Source organism: Athene cunicularia (genome assembly GCF_003259725.1).
Source record: "Athene cunicularia isolate RWA chromosome 4 unlocalized genomic scaffold, athCun1 chr4_part1, whole genome shotgun sequence".
Lineage (NCBI taxonomy): Eukaryota > Metazoa > Chordata > Aves > Strigiformes > Strigidae > Athene > Athene cunicularia.
This window is the reverse complement of record NW_020799098.1, coordinates 39,896,092-39,914,192: the sequence shown is the minus strand read 5'-3', so window position 1 is coordinate 39,914,192 and position 18,101 is coordinate 39,896,092. Positions and strand designations below refer to the sequence as shown.

Genomic DNA, 18,101 nt, shown 5'->3' with positions numbered 1-18,101 from the left:
TAGGTATTTTTGATCCCACTTCCATTGATATAAAATCAATTAAATTGCTTTCCTATAAATTAGGCTTGTGAATTTGTATAATTAGTGGGCTACTCTGAGAAGCTTGGGAAAAGTAGAACGGACATGTGATAAATACATTTCAGAGTCTGATACAAGTTTTATTGACTCTTGAGGAAAAATAAAGTTCCAACAACTTATCGTCAGATCTCCTCCTATTTCTCATAGAGCTCATAGAAATTGAAGATAGGAATCAACCTCAATGGAAGACCAAAGTTATATTGATCATCTCTTTGAGGCATGGTATCATTTCTTTCTTGACTGTTTATGGATTCCACAGTTCCCTCGATTGTCTATCCCATTATTTCACTAATACGGTTGGAAAAATATTCTTATTTTCTATCTGAAAATCTGTAACATATATATATATATATATACACACACAGACATTTTTTACCACTTGGATAGTCCTATTTGATATGAAGGCAATTACTTTCATGTGAGGCATGTGCAGTTTTCGTTTTTCTCCCTCCATAACAAATCAGCAAAGAAAATTAATTCATGCTTTTACTGAATTAATGTTTTCATACTTTTTACTGGAAATTAATATAAACATGCCAAATGACAAAAGGCATTTGTAGAAAGCAAGCAGTTCCTTTCCTAGTATGAAAGGATAAAGTGATTTGATAAAACAGCTTTCTTTTTTCTCAAGGACTAGTCTGTACTAGTCCCTGATTTGAGTCTTGAAATAATTTTAGATTAAAAAATGTTCTTCTACGTGTCTTCTGAAGGTTTCAAAATACAAAATTTGTGAGCAGGATGAGAACTCCACCAAGTGTAGATACTCCAGGAGAAGCTGAAATGCTTACTGTCTAAAGAAAAAAAAAGAAATCCTATTTTGTGCATTTATTAAATCACCTCTCTGTTCAAGATCATTTAACCAGTATTTTAGCAGACATGCTGCACCTTGCCTTCCTGTCTGTGAGAATAAGGAAAACTAAGGAAGAAAATATTTTGTCTGTACTCAAATGGAAATTCACCTCCCATAAAAGCAGAATGTGGTGGCAGTTTGAATGGATAATCAAAATAATATGATGATTTGATTAGTAATCAAAATAATATGATGTCCAGCTCCACAGCACAAGATGACAAACTTGTATACAGCTGTGCATTAGGGAAAAACAGAAATGATGGGAAAGATACTACAGAGTGCTTTAAACAGAATTTTTGCTCTGTCTTGGGCAGTTGCATTCTGACTCCCATATCAGGGAGACTGTGTGGCAAGAAGGTAGAAGATGATGTCTGACTGTATTGGAGAATGGCTTGCAGAACAAGGTCATGGGTCTGTGCAGGAGCTGATTACAGCCAACTGATGTAAACAAAGGGAAAAAAAAACAGGGTACAGTTATGCTAGCAAGGAAGGAGATTCAGGGCACAGTTATACTAACAAAGGAAGAAACTGAGGTACAGAGCGGCCTTGATTGTAATGGTAAACAACTTTCGGGGAAAAACAAGCCAGAAGAAGGAGGATGTTGTGACATACTCAAAATACCACAAGGGGCTGGGATATTATAATGTAACCTTTTAGATGTATCCAATAGATTTATGATTAGTATGCATAATTATAGCATAGTGCTTATATAATGTAAGATTTCTTGCAATAAAGTGAGGCTTGCTTTACCATTCACATTGAATCGACTGCTTGCTTCCTCCGTCCACCGCATGACTCAATGTTTTTATTGAGCTGATGATCTTTATTTCCCCTTCTTAAACTTTTTTTTTTTTTTTTTTTTTGAAGCTGATATGTGAGTGCATTCATTTTGAATTTGTATTCCTCTATCTATCCTTGCTAAGAAATACAATCACTCCCTGCCATGGGACTTCAATTCTGTATTGAAATATTGCTCTAGAATAAGATTAGATATCTGTTCTCCCCGTGAGAACTTTCATGAGAGAGGATGGGCTCTGAGTTTACATGTGATGTGCACAGACAATGTTGTACTAGATTCTGGATGGAATATTTATGGGTAGTAGCAAAATTTCTAATGTTTAAAAAAATGGCAGAATTATCCAAAATAATACGATACTTATAGGTTCAAGTATTAAAATAAACTTATTTAGTAAAGCATTTAGCACATGGAGAATTCTTATTTCCTATTACAAATGTTACTGGATTAAAGGATGCTTGAATGCTTGAATTAAAGTGTGTGCATAAATATTTTTGTGAATTATAGTCTTGAGCTGGTGTGACTGTGAAGTCTTGCCTGAGTAAACTAATAGCAGTGAGCATAAACAGTAAATAATGCAGGTTTGTACACAGTTCTTCCCCACAGACACTGAATTGCTTATGTTCTTTATCCACTTAGTTTCCTGTGTTAAGATGTCAAGCAATTGCTTAAATTCCTTTAATTTATATGGCAAAGCCAATCTTTTTTTACCATGTCTATTGAATTATAAATAGTGTTCATCTGAATTATAAAAACCAGTGCCCAGAACAAAACCCAAAAGACCCTAAAACCAGAACCTGTTGCAATATGTTTTCTTGTTGGTAATTTTAAGCAAGGTCCCCTATCCATTGCATGTGAAAATAGTGCAGAACTCCTTTTGTATGTTCAAATTTATTTACAGCTGATATGTTTTGCCAATAAGACCTCTGTTCTCTTTACAATTTTCATACCTGACAACTGTACCAATATGGCTGATCCAGAGCCATTATTCTACTATTACACATTTGTAGAGTATGCAGAAAGTTTTTTTTATTTTCTTGTTTCATCCTAATCTTCTTCCTTTTGTGCTGTTCACAGAACAAGAGGGTCTATTCTTCTTCTTCTGTATCTGTATTTAATGTAAGCATAAGATGCTTTAACATAGGTGTTCTTGAACTATCCATTATCACAAGTTGTCAAGCATAAAACTTAAAACCTTTGGGGCTAGTTATAGAGTGTATTGTTTCCTAGGAGACAGTAACATCCTTGAGTGGGGCTAAAAAAGCCTTACAGAGCATCTGATATTTGGCCAAGTCAGTACTTTATCTGAATGGCTATGATATCTTACTGTACCATTTTTTAAACTGCATATCTATGGAGAAGCATGTTGAGACGATGTATTAAAACCCTTACAGCAACATAATGCTATGCAATGTAGAGATGTCAGCTCCAAAACCATCATAGTATTTTAAGAATAAAGAAATCTAGCATATTTTCAAAATGTTGCTTACATTGAGTACTGAGTTAAAAATCAGTGTAATAACTGTGTAATCACAAAGGTTAAACAGCACTGTATGAATTAAACAGTGCTTGTAAGGGTTCCCATGCAATGGAGTATTCTGATGGAATTTTTGGGCCCAGGTTGAATATATGTGTCGTTCTCACACTTTTGGGTTCTTCCCCTCTTTTCCCCACTCCTTGAAAAATCCAAATCCAAGTAAATAATCTAAAACATCTGATTTTCTGTAGTTTCTGGGATTCTTTATGCTGTAATTGTAAACCAGCCTCAGAGAGCATTAGGTTCAAATCTTAGTGCTGGGTTGGTTTTATCCATGACATTTAGGTGATTCCCCCTTTAAACCCTAAGAGGCCAGAAATTCACCATTGGACTTTTGTTCTCTCTCTGTTCTCTACAATACTTCATAGCACCGATGCATTTTCTGAATTGATATTTTGCCTTGAGGCAGAACAGTACAGGAGATCTTACATCTATCTACCGGTGGGTTTAAAGTAGCCTTCTGTAGCCAGTAATGGGACATTAAACTCCTTCATGCTCTTTTTTCACCAGAATTTTACTCTTAATTGCATTGTGAATTTTCCCTCTCACCCTGGCATTTTAGGTAAACTTTTCTATAGTCCAGCTCCAAACCAGCGTGCAGTGATGGCAGTTTCCACCAGTCATCTAAGAAAGCAAATCAGTGACAGAAAAGAGTTTTAATGTGCTTATGATATTAATGATGCTGAGGAGAATCATACATGGTAATTTTCTTTACAAAGGGAGCCCTTCAGACCTGCTGATGATCCAGAAGTTTGTTTGTTGGGTTTTTTTTTTCAATGGTTATCTTCTAAGCTCTCTATTTCTCTTCTTCCAAGGTCACTCATAAGAAATAATCTTTCTTTACCTGAGGTCTTTCTGAGAAATTAGCCAACTGCTTTCATCTGGATCTGGTAGATGTCCACCTGATCCCTAGCTAATCAGGAGGAGTTGCAGGGTGAGAGAGCAAGAAACAAGGAAGCTGGGAGAAATATTCACGGGATTCATAAAATCCCACAAGCTTCTCTTAATGCTATATGTGTGTATTTTAATACAGTGTTAGGAAAGAGTCATGCTTCACAACTTCTAGTGCACGTCATGGCCGAATTTACTGTATAAGTGCAAAAGCAGTTTATAGACTGCAGTTGGTCAAATACTTCTGCAGCATGGTACAAGAAAGTTCAGCCCATTCCTGAGTTGCTCTAGATGACAACCATGATATCTAATCATTTGGCTTATGCATAGTGATAGTGCTCCATATCCAGGAAGAGTGGAAGGCTACTTTAAAATTACTTGTCTTCAGTTTCACTAGCAGGGGACAATATGAAGAAACTGTAGTACTATGAAAAATATTAATCTCCTGAAGAGCCAGATGGACTCGAAGAGAAGAAAAGCAAAGCATCCATCTTTCTTTATAAAGGGTTAAATTTCCATTATATTAGTAACTACTTTTAAGAGCAAATTAAAATAGTTATTTTGAGTTTATTTAGAATATGTGCTGAAAGAAAGGGGCTAAAATTTGTATGTCTTATGGGTTGAATGATATTAGCTTCTTTTTACTATGTTATGAAACAGATTTAATGTACTACTGAATTTTGAGTAGCACTCTGACTCATGAGCTGCTCATTTAATATTATAATTCCTCCCCACATTTAGTATGAAGTCATAAAGACTCACACAAGCTTAATCTCAGATTTTGTATTCTGTTAGTGGGTTATGTGCATTTAGGGATGCTTAAAAGTAAAAATTACAAGATACATGTTAGTAATGAAGTAGCATAACAAAGACTGTTTCGCAAAGCCTGGTTTTCCCTTGTAAGTAACATTAATTATTTTCATTAAGATTTTAAATGAAATTGCAACTATATGCACAAATTTGGGAATAAAAACCAAATTGTAAAAAATGCTAAAATTTAGTAACTATAGCATCTTTAATTGCATATTCTGTGTTTTTAATGTTTTGTGCATACACACTATGAAATAAAACATTGACAGAGGCTTATAGGCTTTCAGGATACCACTGGATGTTTCTTGCAGTTGCTTTCCTCTTCATCCCCTCCTGCAGCTGTTAATGATTAGCTGAGGATCAGGTGACCTTGGTCACTTAACAAATCCAGCTGGGAAGTTGATTAATTTCTCTAAAAGAGCTCAGGTAAAAGGACATATTTTCTTATGAGTAGGCTCAGAGGGAGAAGGACAGAGGGGTTATAAGATGATCAATTAGATATGGAAGAAAATATATCTCATTGAGAACCTGAGTATGCATGAAAAGTTCAGAAACTCTGAAGAGTTCATCTTCTCTGAGAATGAGAAGAATAAAAGTAGTTGAGAAGTGAAGACTTTTATGTTCTGATTTTCTTTGAACTGTTTTTGCTTGTTCTCTTCTTTCTGGCTGGAAGAGGTAGAGGTACAGTTGCCTGAGGTAGGTACTAAACAAGCCATGTGACCAGTGATGAGAACTAACTTGGGAATAAGAAGCTGGAATAGAAGGTTTGTGCTTTGCCAGGGAACTAGCAGATTATATCTTTTGGGAACCAAAGTGACCAGTTTCTGAAACCAAATCAGCAGTGCTGAGACTTCAGAAGCATCTGGCTGGTCCCTTGGAGTGTTAAAGGAGCCTAGAGCAAAACATTTGGTTTCATTACTATTTGTTCTGGAAAGTTGGATAAACTTCAATGCTAAAGTTGCTTTTGGAAAAGGTGAGATGGGGGGAGGGGTGCTTTGACTACTAAAATGGGGGGTAACTAAGTAATCAGGTTCAGTCAAAATTAGTATTCATGGAGCTGAGCGATTTGTTCGTAATTTTACTAAGAAAGCTTGATTTTGATGCAAAAACGTCTTGGCTTAATTTACAATTGAAATTTTTACATATAAAGCAGCTTTAAGGTGATTCTGTCTGTAAAGAAGGAAACCTAGACTAATTGGATTAATTCAGAGGGACTTCTGAGTCCCTTTATTTGCACCTACTTTGTATTTTTGCCTTGGAAGTAAGAGGAGTATCGTTAAAGACATTACAAAAAAAATTCCTTAGAGATCTTCCAGACACAGTGTACTAGTTGGAGTTCAGTCTAACTTATTTTTGTCTTTGTAGTCCATTTTGTGCTGTCAGGTTTGAGGTGAGTAATTGGTTTTGTTTCATTGCAGGGAAAGGTGAACATGGAAAGCCGTACCCTCTTACAGAGGAAGATCATGATGATTCTGCTTATAGGGAAAATGGCTTCAACATATTTGTTAGCAACAATATAGCCCTGGAACGATCCCTGCCAGACATCCGACATCCTAAGTATGTAAACTGTTTCCTGGACTATTTGAATTTTTTATCTTTAAATAACCTATTTTCCCAGAAGGTCAAACATTGGCTCAGTCAACAAAAAGTGACCGTTTCATTAAACAGGAAATGGAAAATTTGTCACTGTTATTAAGTCACTTAAACTGACCTCTCATCTTATTAATAACAAATTAAGACTATAGAAGGTCTCTTAGTTATATAATGATTTTCATGGCATTTCTGAGTAGTGATTTGATAGGCAGTGATAAATAACATTTCATGGGGTTTTTTTCAAGTTCTCGTTTGGTAATAGCTGGGGGTGAGGGTGACAAGTTGCATCAAATTTTTGGCTAAATATTTGGACCAGAGTTTTCAAAATGTTCCTTTTTGTTTTGTTAGATAAGAATTGAAAGCAGTCCATTAGCTACAGCTTATCAGATGCTAGTACTACAGCTGATGTATGCAGTGTAGACTTAGACTATAGAATACGCAATGATGAAGCGCATGTAGAATTTGGGGGGAGTGGATGATGGCATTGTTCCCTAGTAGCAGTAATATCATACAGAGAAATAAGATAGAGTTTATTCTGGAAAATAACAACTGAGCTAAAAATGGTCATGCAGTTCTTGGCAAATGTAACTTTCTTTTCATGTTCTGTAGTTTCTGGGTCCCTTACATGAAGAGTAAAGTTTTTTTTCCTCTAACAGGGAAAGGGTATGTATGCCTTTCTAGGCTTAAGGCCCTAGTCCTTTAGAGTCATTCTGAGCTCTGAAGAGAGGGATGGTTTGGTTTGTCTCTGTGGTGTTTTTCCCTCTTTTAATTGGGTTCTATGCAACTAAAGTATGGGGGCATGTGAAAAAACTAATTGTCTCCATAACCAGGCTTGTATTTTCCTTCAGATACAATTCCTTTTATTATACATTTCAGGTTAAGTTATCTGCTCCTTAACCTATACTTTTCTTGCTGTGTGGATTAGTTTGAAATTCTTCAGGGAACTGAATAGAACTTGAGAGCCTGACAGAAGTTCTCTGAGGGCAGTGGGAAGAAATATCATGGCAAATAACACTTCTTGTTCCATCAAATGGAGTGGAAATGTCCTTCTGAAAGAATAAACAGTATATAAATGCTTGCACAGTAAGGATTAAAATAATTCACAGTGGAGGAATTAACAGAATTTAAAATAAAAATCTTCTGTTGGAGATGTTCCTTATTTAATTGCCATGTTGCATTGTTTAGGGAAGACACTGTTTATCTGTTAACTTGTATATATTAGTACTGTTTGCATAGAGTTGAGTAAAAAAACTCCACCTTTTTCTAACAAGCTGTATGTTTTATATATTTTGTTTGCCAAGTCACCTGAAATTACTCATAGAAATAGTGCTTCCAAGAAGTTTGGGTTCCAAAGTACAGCTGTACAGCATCAAAGTTGAGTTAAATTACATGGTTGACATAAGAAATATGCTCATCAAGCATCCTTTGTTAGGAAAACTGCAGAGGACAATTACTAAATGCAAAAGGAATCTGACATGTTTATCCTCCCTTTGTGTTTTTGTAATTTGATTTTCTGGTAACTTTTCTCACCTGCTACTGTCCACACAGTGAATGACATTTCCATGCATGTCCCCGGAAGCAATGTGAGTGATATGTTGTCAGAAGTGAAGTATTGGGAACAAGGGAGTGCTACACCATCTTTCGCTGCCCCTCTTCCCCCTGCACAAATCCTCTAGTGACTTTCACCTAAGCATCTTGTTTGGGAAGCTTGAATCCTTAAGTATCTGCATCATTTTCATCTTCCAGTTCAGCTAGGTTCCTATGGCATCCAGGGAAGTCTTGTATGGTGGACATTTTGGTAGTGGCCGGAGTAAACTGACTTGTGTCATGTCCTTCCAACCTTCCTTACATTAAACACTTGTAATGCAGGTAGTCCATTAGTTAATTGACTGTATTGTTTAACATCTAAATGTAAAGATGAAAATTTTCTTGTGCTAAATTTGCATACCAAGTAATACGCTGATTAAGGGTGGCAAAGCTGGCCTCTCTACTTTCGATGGTTACAACCTGAAGCAAGGCTATGTCTTGAACTTCCAAGACACGCAGAAATCTGACAATGCTTTCTGACCTACTGTCAGAAACAAACCCATCTCTCAGCTGCTGTGTGGGAAATATGATGCAGGCCAGTCTCAGACTGCACTTCACTTTTGGAAATGTGTACGCTCTTCAGAAGCATGTGTGAAATGTGAAGTAGTTAATACCTCATATGATTGCTTTCAGAGAATCTCATTGGAAAGGTTTATAGTTTCTGTGCTAGAAAATAATGTTCTTACTGAAACAGAGTAGATAATTTGGGTGAGATAGAGCAGGCAAGATCTAGTTTGGTCAGCTTCTGAATATTTTAGAAGCTTGTGGAGCTTCTAACTGACCTTCATCTTTTAACGATCATCTTTTGCATGTTTGTGGGGGATACTGTTATTATAGATGGTGAGTTTTTGATCTTCTGTCTCTAGTGTATACTGTTTGCACAGGGGATTGTCTGGGCTGAAGACTAAATTCCTGAAAATGTTGTCTAGAATTTGTTTTAAAGAACCACATAGAGTGGGTTTATTGCCATCACTAAAGAAAATTCACAGAACAAACCTTCAAATATAACAAAAAAATAAGTGATGAATCCTATAGTTTGGATCAAAAGTTATTTAAATTGAAAGAGCAGCTACAGTACTTTATACATTTTTCTGAAATTCCAAAGAAATTTCAAGTCCCACTTCAAAGTGTTTGGTTTTCTGGGAAGTATGAAAAGATGGCAGATAACCAAAATGAAGCTTTCTCCAGCTTCATCTCTGGAAATTGCACTCAGGGTTTGCAAAATGCACCTTATGGGAGGGAGATGGGTGGAAATAAACAAATGCTTAGATGACTGAGCTCTGAGAAATTCAGGTTTTGTTTGCCTTTTTTTTTTTTTTTTTTTTGTATAATCCTAGTTTTTTCCTTTTAAGTGTGGTATATTTAAAGCACTTCAAGATGTATTCAGATGGATGTTTATTTCCTTTTTGAGACACTACAATGTATGTGCTGTAAAAATCCCTAAAGAAATGAAGTAGTTAACTTCTATTTTAAGGTTGACTTACAGACTTCCCGGTATCCTTAATATGTTTCTATTACATCCCTTTACTATCCCCCATGCTTTTTTCTGTCTCTCATGGCTACATTAAAGAATAGTTTTTCCATTTCTGAGTGGTCTTTGACTTGTTTCTTTCCCACTTTCACACAAAAGTCTTCTCACAGTGGGTGCTCTTGCCAAGTTAGATATCTAATTCTCTGTTCTTTGCCCAAAACTAACCCCTGACTTTAAGTTAAAAAACTATCCAAAAAAAAAAACCAACCCAAAAAACCCACAAACCAACACAAAAAAAAACCCACCACCAAACAAAACAACTTTTTTCTTTAGTTCCAAATAAAAACCTGAAAAAAGGACTTCCAGATCAGTTAATTGAGTTTCAGGACTGATTTTAGTGAAAGTAAGAGTTATGGTCACCTAAAGTGGAAGGCAATGTCATGAGTTTTGGGCAGTATTGAGACTTGGCAATGGGATTACTATTTAAGAGTTAGAAGTTCTGTACCAGTGTGAAAAATATTTCAAAATCCACAATTATAGTGGTTCTATTTTTTTCATCTGCCCCATGCCACTTTTTGTAGTCTGGAATATAACAAACCTACTAAAACTAGGAAAAATGTTGGTGGTATTGTTTTCTGTTGTAGAGATACCAATGCTACTTATTCTAATTATTTAATATAGCAGTTACCATTAATTCTTCTCAACATTATTAAATATTCTGCATTTCATACCAATTTTGTTCATACAAACAAAACTGAATCTGATTTCACATTTTGAATAGTGTTCAAAATGTGATTTTAATTAAGCTTAGGGGAATGATTGCAATCATTTAGTCTCGACAGTGAATATAAATTTTGTTATATATCCTATTTCAAGCTCCTAAATCCTTGTAAAATAAGCATCCAATTTTTTAGCTTTTCATTCTTGAATCAAGGAATTCAAATTAATTCCTGACACCAATAGAGTTACGAGCATTATAGTTTAAAATCTTTGTGTTTGGTATGTTTGTATAGCTTGATTTCAACAACGGGTCTCGTTTTATTTGTAATTTGTAGATTAATTATTGATAACCTGTGTAGTCACAGATCAGATGCACAAATCCTTGTTGTCTTGCCTGAATAATCCATCACAAGAAATCCCATCCTCTTTAGATTTCCCTGGGCATAGATAGATTCATTTTGTACTGAAATTCTTAATGTTCGTGGTTTATATTGAGGATGCCCAACCTGATCTTTGTGATGTCGGGTTTTTAGCATGTATGGGCTGGACTCAGTGTTTCCAAATGTTGACTGCTGGTCTTGCTGTTGATGTGATGTGGTGGCCATTCAGAGTCATTCTCAGCAGTGTTCCTTTTCAGAAGCTATGCTCATTTTTCTTACATGTTACATTTTTCGTGGGCCTCAGAAGAAATGCATTTTCATATTCAAACAAATATGTGCTTTAGCTAAAAGCTGTGGGATCTTCTGTGTCCTGAACACGGAGATATTCTTTCTTCATAATAATAAGAAAATTCCACTCTACCTGTTCCCCATAACTGAAACTGTCCAGTTCTCCCTTCTTGTCAGTAGCAGAAGCTGCGAGAATACCTGAATGGGCTCTCAAAATATTTGAATGCAGAGTGCTTGTTGTCCATTGTACTTTTAAAAGAGATTAAAATGAATGAGACTTCTTAGGGGAAGTTCTTTAGTTTTTGTTTTGCTGTATATTTTTGTCTTTTGAATAGTTGCAGAGTTACTGCTAATCCTCAATTATGTTTTAGTAAACTTTGCAGAGACTAGAATTACTAGACTTACGTGGGAAAGGGGGTGTATTAAATATTATACAGTCATGTCGTAGTTCATATCTGAATCATTTGAAAATTTTCAATTATTGCACTGCATGTATTTCTTTTTATACGTACAGTGTATTTGTCACAGTTTAAGCTATGTATATTGTCCTTAAAAATAAAATTATTAAATCCATCTTTAATCCAGATAGATTCCAATGAATTCCCTCATTGTTCTGTGACCTTAAAGATAGACTTAGGTTGTCCTGCTTAAAGACACTAAAATAATTTAATCTAATTTAAGCATGCTGAACTTCATGATATTTAATAAGGCTTATAGAAGTAATTAGTTGTTTGGATCGATCTTCTATTGAATTTTCGATTATATGTTGGAAGAAGCTCAGAGTAGAAGGTTTCTTTCTAGTTCTCATTCACTTCAGGAAATCAGAAATGCCTTCATACACACGTACATGCTGCATTGCTTTGTACTGCTGTTTACAAGTATGACATTTAACTTAATCTAGCCACAGAGCAACTGGTTAAACTCAAATTGTGACTTGAGTGGGGTAGTGAGAAAGCTGAAGGTTATTACTATGACTGCTTTTCAAAGCGTTTTGTGTAGTTACTGAATAGTGTAGTGAAGGTGGAAAGTCACGCAATCCAAACATTATAGGCAATGTCCCCATTTCCAAGCCTCGCCAGGCTGTTCTCTGCCATTGCTTCAGGGCATCCCATTCAAAGTGCAGTCCTCAAAACAGGATCAGGAATATTTTATACTCAAGAAAGCTTGTGGCCCTCTGTCTGTCATGCCTGCTGTCAGTTCCTCAGCACAATATGTACTGATAGTAACAAATAACATGGAATAATTCACATGTGCTTTTTGGGCATTGTGTGTGTGTCTTTATGGCAACAGTTAAAATGTGGCTGAAGACTGATGATTCCCTTGTCCATCCTTTTGGTGAGAAACAAACTGCAGTGTTTAATAGGCCAGCAAGGAGAGTCCAAGTCTGATGGGTCTGTTTCAGTTTCGTGAGAAGATTTTGACAAAAGAAATAAGCTGTTTATACAAATGGAGGAAAGTAGTTCTTGTGTGTTTAGATGCTATGCTTGTTACTGAAAATCCAGTAAAGCCTCCCACGCTGCTGAGAATACAGCAAGCTGCAGTAAACATAACTGTGATATCTAAAGTTAATAGGGACAGGAATACTGAAGGATGTTTACTCTCCAGCCAGTTCTGTACATCTAGGATAGCCAAGTCTATTAGCATTTGGCGATGGTTAAAGCCAGGACTTGTAACTCTCTAATAATACAATACTAAAATTGGGAAGTACATATAACTTCATTAAGATCTGAGAGAAATGTGGAATGTTCTGGGGATCTGTACCTTTGCGGTTTGCAGGTGACAGTGATGATATTACATGCTGTTACTTTAACAGTTTTATGAAAAGCCTCAGTATACCTTCCTTTTTCTTATACATCCATTCTTGCTTCCTTTCCAAGTATTTTTTTCATACAATAAGGCATGCATCTAATGTGAATTTTCGTAAGACTGAATACTTCTTAAGCAATGATATTTCAGCTCTGATGTTAACAAAACACAGTGTCAGCAGTACGTTCTCGCTGGCAACGGAATTAGCTGTTATACTTCAAGTAATAAGGACAGCAAATGTGCAGCAAGGCTGAAATGAAAAAGCAACTCCTTTCTATTTTGTCTGGTTTGATTATGAAAAACCTTATCAAGCTCTAATTTTCAGAAGACTCTGTTGACCGCAAGATGTGGTAGCAGACATGAGAACTTAGTGATCATGCTGGCACACGTGGTCCATGAGGCCTGATGGCAGCACTCTCATAGCATTTACTTCCACGTCTACCAGCTGTGATTTTTGGTGTTATAGACACTGGTCGGACCTAGTAATAACTTGCACATTATTTTATCTCCTGTATTGTGTATGGGAGATGATGTTGAGAGAAGTGTGAGCCTGGTCACTTTGCTGTGAAAGGGAGTGGAGAAGAGGTGTAGGTAGAAAGGCTCTCTTAAAATACTTAAGCAAACTGGACATAGTAGTCTGTGGACCCTGATAGAATGTACCCATGAATGCTGAAGGAACTGAGGTGATTTTGAAGCCACTCTCAACTGTCTTTCAATGACCCTGGCAATTGGGGAAGTACATGAGGACTGGCACAAAACTGGAAGAAGTGGCTGCTGAGAAGCCTACAGTATATCTTTGGAATGTAAGGGCAAGTGGTGAAAGGATAATTAAGATATCTTAAAGAGAAGTTAAAGGGTAGCTGAATGTCATGGGTTGGTTTGTTCCTGAAGTAGCATGCTTAAAATGCACTTTGAGATGACAAAAAGCTGAGATACTAATCCGGTTTCTTCTACAGTCAGGAAAATGAACCTAGACTCAAAACAGAGGCTTTTTATTGATCATGCTAAGGTCTGTCTGACTTCTGAGAGACAATCATATAAGTGTGCTTGGTATGAATGAGTGACTTGTGAGTACATTGATATTTCTGTAATCTCTCAAAACCAAAAAGTGTTTTGAGGGGGTGTGTATATAATAAATTGGGCTGCTTGCTGATATTTTGGAATTCTAGGTAATAAAGTGCAAGGCTTAAGGTGAAATATACTATTAAGATTCCTGCCGATATAAGCTTACTTGTGAGGGATTTTGAGATAGTATAAAATGACTATATGTAGTCATTTTTCCCAAGCCTAGATTAAATACATATGGGTGAGTAGGTAAGTTTCTTAAAAAAAATGTAACAGTGATTTATTTTTAATTTTTTTTGGTAAGATCTTTCCATGAGTGGTGTTGGCTTCCTACCTCACTGTCTCGTGAAACAAAGATTTGCAAACATAAATGTGCTGCGTGACATAAGACTTTGCTTCTTACATTCTTCCGATGGTTAGAGAAACCTTTGGTTTGAAGGATGAAGTGAGGCAAACTCACTGACTACTATTTCTTCAAAGACATACAGTGCTGCCGGAGAAATTGCCCATAACAGACCAAAATAATACAATTTACCATAAAGTAACAAGCACCTAATTCAGCTCTGAGAAGTCTGTACTGAGGAAAAACTACATAAAGAACACAAAGCTTTGCCTATTTAATTTTCAAGACACGTTGTTTGTTAGAGCATTTAATAGCAATAATGAAAACTGTTTCTACTGTACAATTTCATTTCTTGTTTTTCATGAAAACAGCAATAATATTTTGGAGGTTTATTTGTTCTAGTAGGGAAAACTGTTGTGACATTTATTGAGGCCCATACCTAGCAATACCTGCTTGCTTCCCAGCTGTGAACCACTGTGAAAATAAAGATTTCTTTCCTCTCCATCAGCTCACACTCAAGCTAATTTTACAGTCTTGTCAAATAGCAGCAGAAATTACTGGTTATCACTACTTTATCAGGCTTGGTTGACAAGACTAGATTGGAACAGAAACACGGTGTGACTGAAGCTTGTTGCTGTAAATTGAATACTTTGACGTGCTAAGACAATTACTATGTAAATCTTCACTGGAAAATGTTTTGTCCTGATAGCTTATAGAGGGCTTGTCAGTAGCTAGGAGCCCAGTGGGTGCTGTAGTTCCTTTAATAAAGGGAAAGAAAAGGTCAGATCTGGAAAGGCAGCTCAGCTAAGAGGGTGTGTGCTGACAAAGCCAATGGGGGGAAAAAAAGTTGAAAAATCTTTGTTTTGCTCTAACTTTCTCTGCACTTCAGTAAGAGGAGAAATTTGAAGGTGGACTACTTCTGTGATCCAGTAACTGCTGTAGTAGGCTGCTACGTTGCTTCCGAAATGCAGCAGAGATGTCTGCAAGATACTTGTCCTTTGCTATTATCTATCAGAAAGGGTAGTTCACAAGGTTGTTGATGTGTCTAGAAGGCACAGAGCCTGGTAACTGTCCAAGGCATTGCTATTGGCATCCCTTAATGTGCATAAAATATTGTTGTTGTTATATCCACAGGGTCAAACAAATTGCTGCTTTTATGAATCAGCTTTTGCTGTAAAGTGGCTGAAATGGTGCCAGCTCTGCTCTCCTTTCTCATCACTTTGGAAGCCCATTTTCTTTCATTTGGTCTTCTACAGAGGTAGTAGATTTCTGCATGTTTCTGTTAACAGAGAAGCTGTAAACATGGAGAATTTTGCAGTTCTGCATCTTTTAAGCTAGTATGATGTTTTAGGAGGCTTTTTCCTACTTAAACTCATCTGGGAATTAAACAGAACTGTCCCTATACCTTGAAGTAAAAGGATGCTATTTCTTTATTTCTGCCTGGCAGAGTAGGCTAACCTACAAAATGAAACTATAATAGTCTTAAGACTCTGGGTAGTGAATAACAAAGAGGTGTAATTGTAACTCCTTTTCACTAACTCTCTTTTTATGACTGGTCCTCTTATCAAGTTGTATTATATTGGTGCCTGCTGCAAATAGCTTCCAGGTGTTTCTGTGACAATTTTTTTTTCTTCCTGAGGCAGGTTAGTATTTCAGGGATAGACAAACCTCTTACCATTATTTAACTTCTAGAAGTCTTCCTGCAACTTGGAAACTGACTCTAAAATTGTTTTATTCAGGAACTCAGTTTTGATTCTTGTTTCAACCCAGCACAAGAATTCTGTATCTCAAATGAATAACTAAATCAGTATTATTATTTTAAAGCAAGTTAAAGGGTGTGACAGTGTGTCATTTTTATGAATAAGCCTTGAACTCCCAGAGCCAAATATTCAGCTATGAAAACAAACAGTAGGAACAGCTTGCCAAATACAAAGCTTGTAGAAAGTTCCACTTAGTTATTTATGCTTATACATATATATATGCATTTACTTTGATTTGATAGCAGCAATTTTCTGTTGGCTTGTGGTAGGTGTGTATAAACAGTATCATGGAGCTTTCTGGGTTCAGTTTTTCAAAACAGTAATAAATAACATAATCATAGATATGATTAGTGCTTAGTAATGTATCGAATCATGGAAGGGAGAGATGAAGATTCTTCGGCCAGAGATAGTGAAGAGGTATTTAATGCTTTGAAAACTAATATAGAAACAGTTTATGCCCTGGTAGAGAGGTTTTGGATGACCTGCTCAGCCTGGTGGCCGAGCTTAAAGAAGAGGTTGAAAGATTAAGTAGTATTAAGGGAGTGTGAAAGGCAAGTTGATTGGTGGAGTAGCACCTTAGCACTCCTGAAGCAAAAGGAACAAATGGAGGCTCCAAAAGAGGCAGGCGATCCCTCATCCTTCTGCTACCAGGCAGAAGGAGGGGACCTAAGAGATGAGGGAGACTGGAAAAAGGTCCCTGCTCAGGGAGGTAGGAAAATCCCCTCCCAACCTCCCTCACCTTCCATGGTGTCCCTTCACAGCAGATATGTGCCTCTGGAACTTGTTAATGAAGCAGAGAAAGAAGAAGACAATGAGCCATATAAGGAGGAAGATGAAAGCCCACCAAGGCCAGGTTGCCCTAGAGCAGGTATTAAAGCCAATTCTAAAAAGAACCCCAGAAATGTCATTGTAGTGAGTGAATCCATCTGAGGGGTGTCGAAGGCCCAATATGAAGACCAGACTGGCTTCATAGGGAAGGCTGCTGCCTCCCTAGGGCCCAGGTGAAGGACCTCACAGCAAAACTCCCCACTCTAATGAGATGTAAAGACTACTACTATCTTGTGATTTTTCAGGTGGGTAGTGATGATATTACTGAGACAAGTACAAAATCAGTGAAGAGAGATTTCAGGGAGGCTGCTAGTAAATGATGGAAAGCAGCTTGGTGAGTACCCCAGCCAGCTCTTTCAGCACTCTCAAGTGGTGTCCCCCAAGACTTGGTTTTGGGGCCACTCCTGTTTAACATCTTTATTGATGATCTAGATGAGGGGATCGAGTGCACCCTCAGTCAGTTTGCAGATGACACCACGTTGGGTGGGAGTGTTGATCTGCTCGAGGGTAGGGAGGCTCTGCAGAGAGACCTGGACAGGCTGGAGCCATGGGCTGAGGCCAACTGGAGGAGTTTCCATAAGGCCAAATGCCGGGGGCTGCCCTTGGGCCACAACAACCCCCAGCAGAGCTACAGGCTTGGGGAGGAGTGGCTGGAGAGCTGCCAGTCAGAGAGGGACCTGGGGGTGTTGATTGACAGCCGGCTGAACAGGAGCCAGCAGTGTGCCCAGGGGGCCAAGAAGGCCAATGGCATCCTGGCTTGTGTCAGCAATAGCGTGGCCAGCAGGGACAGGGAAGGGATCTGACCCCTGTACTCGGCACTGGGGAGGCCGCCCCTCGATTCCTGTGTTCAGTTTTGGGCCCCTCACTCCAAAAAGGACATTGAATGACTCGAGCGTGTCCAGAGAAGGGCAACGGAGCTGGTGCAGGGTCTGGAGCACAGGTCGTACGGGGAGCGGCTGAGGGAACTGGGGGTGTTTAGTCTGGAGAAGAGGAGGCTGAGGGGAGACCTCATCGCCCTCTACAGCTGCCTGAAAGGAGGTTGCAGAGAGCTGGGGATGAGTCTCTTTAACCAAGTAACAAGTGATAGGACAAGATGTAATGGCCTCAAGTTGTGCCAGGGAAGGTTTAGACTAGATATTAGGAAGTATTTCTTTATGGAATGAGTTGTTAGGTGTTGGAATGGGCTGCCCAGGTTGGTGGTGGAGTCCCCATCCCTGGAGGTGTTCAAGAGTCGGGTTGACATAGCACTGAGGGATATGGTGTAATTGAGAACAACCAGTGTTAGGTAAATGGTTGGA

At 37.7% G+C, this 18,101-nt stretch overlaps 1 protein-coding gene across 1 annotated transcript in view; it reads left to right on the top strand.

The window, feature by feature from the left end:
* The window catches only part of GALNTL6 (polypeptide N-acetylgalactosaminyltransferase like 6), a 315,463-nt gene that overhangs the window by 24,460 nt on the left and 272,902 nt on the right, over positions 1-18,101 (top strand). The window contains exon 3 of the mRNA XM_026847007.1: positions 6,381-6,519. Within this exon, the coding sequence (XP_026702808.1) occupies positions 6,381-6,519 (139 nt within the window). The remainder of the gene's footprint in view (positions 1-6,380; positions 6,520-18,101) is intronic.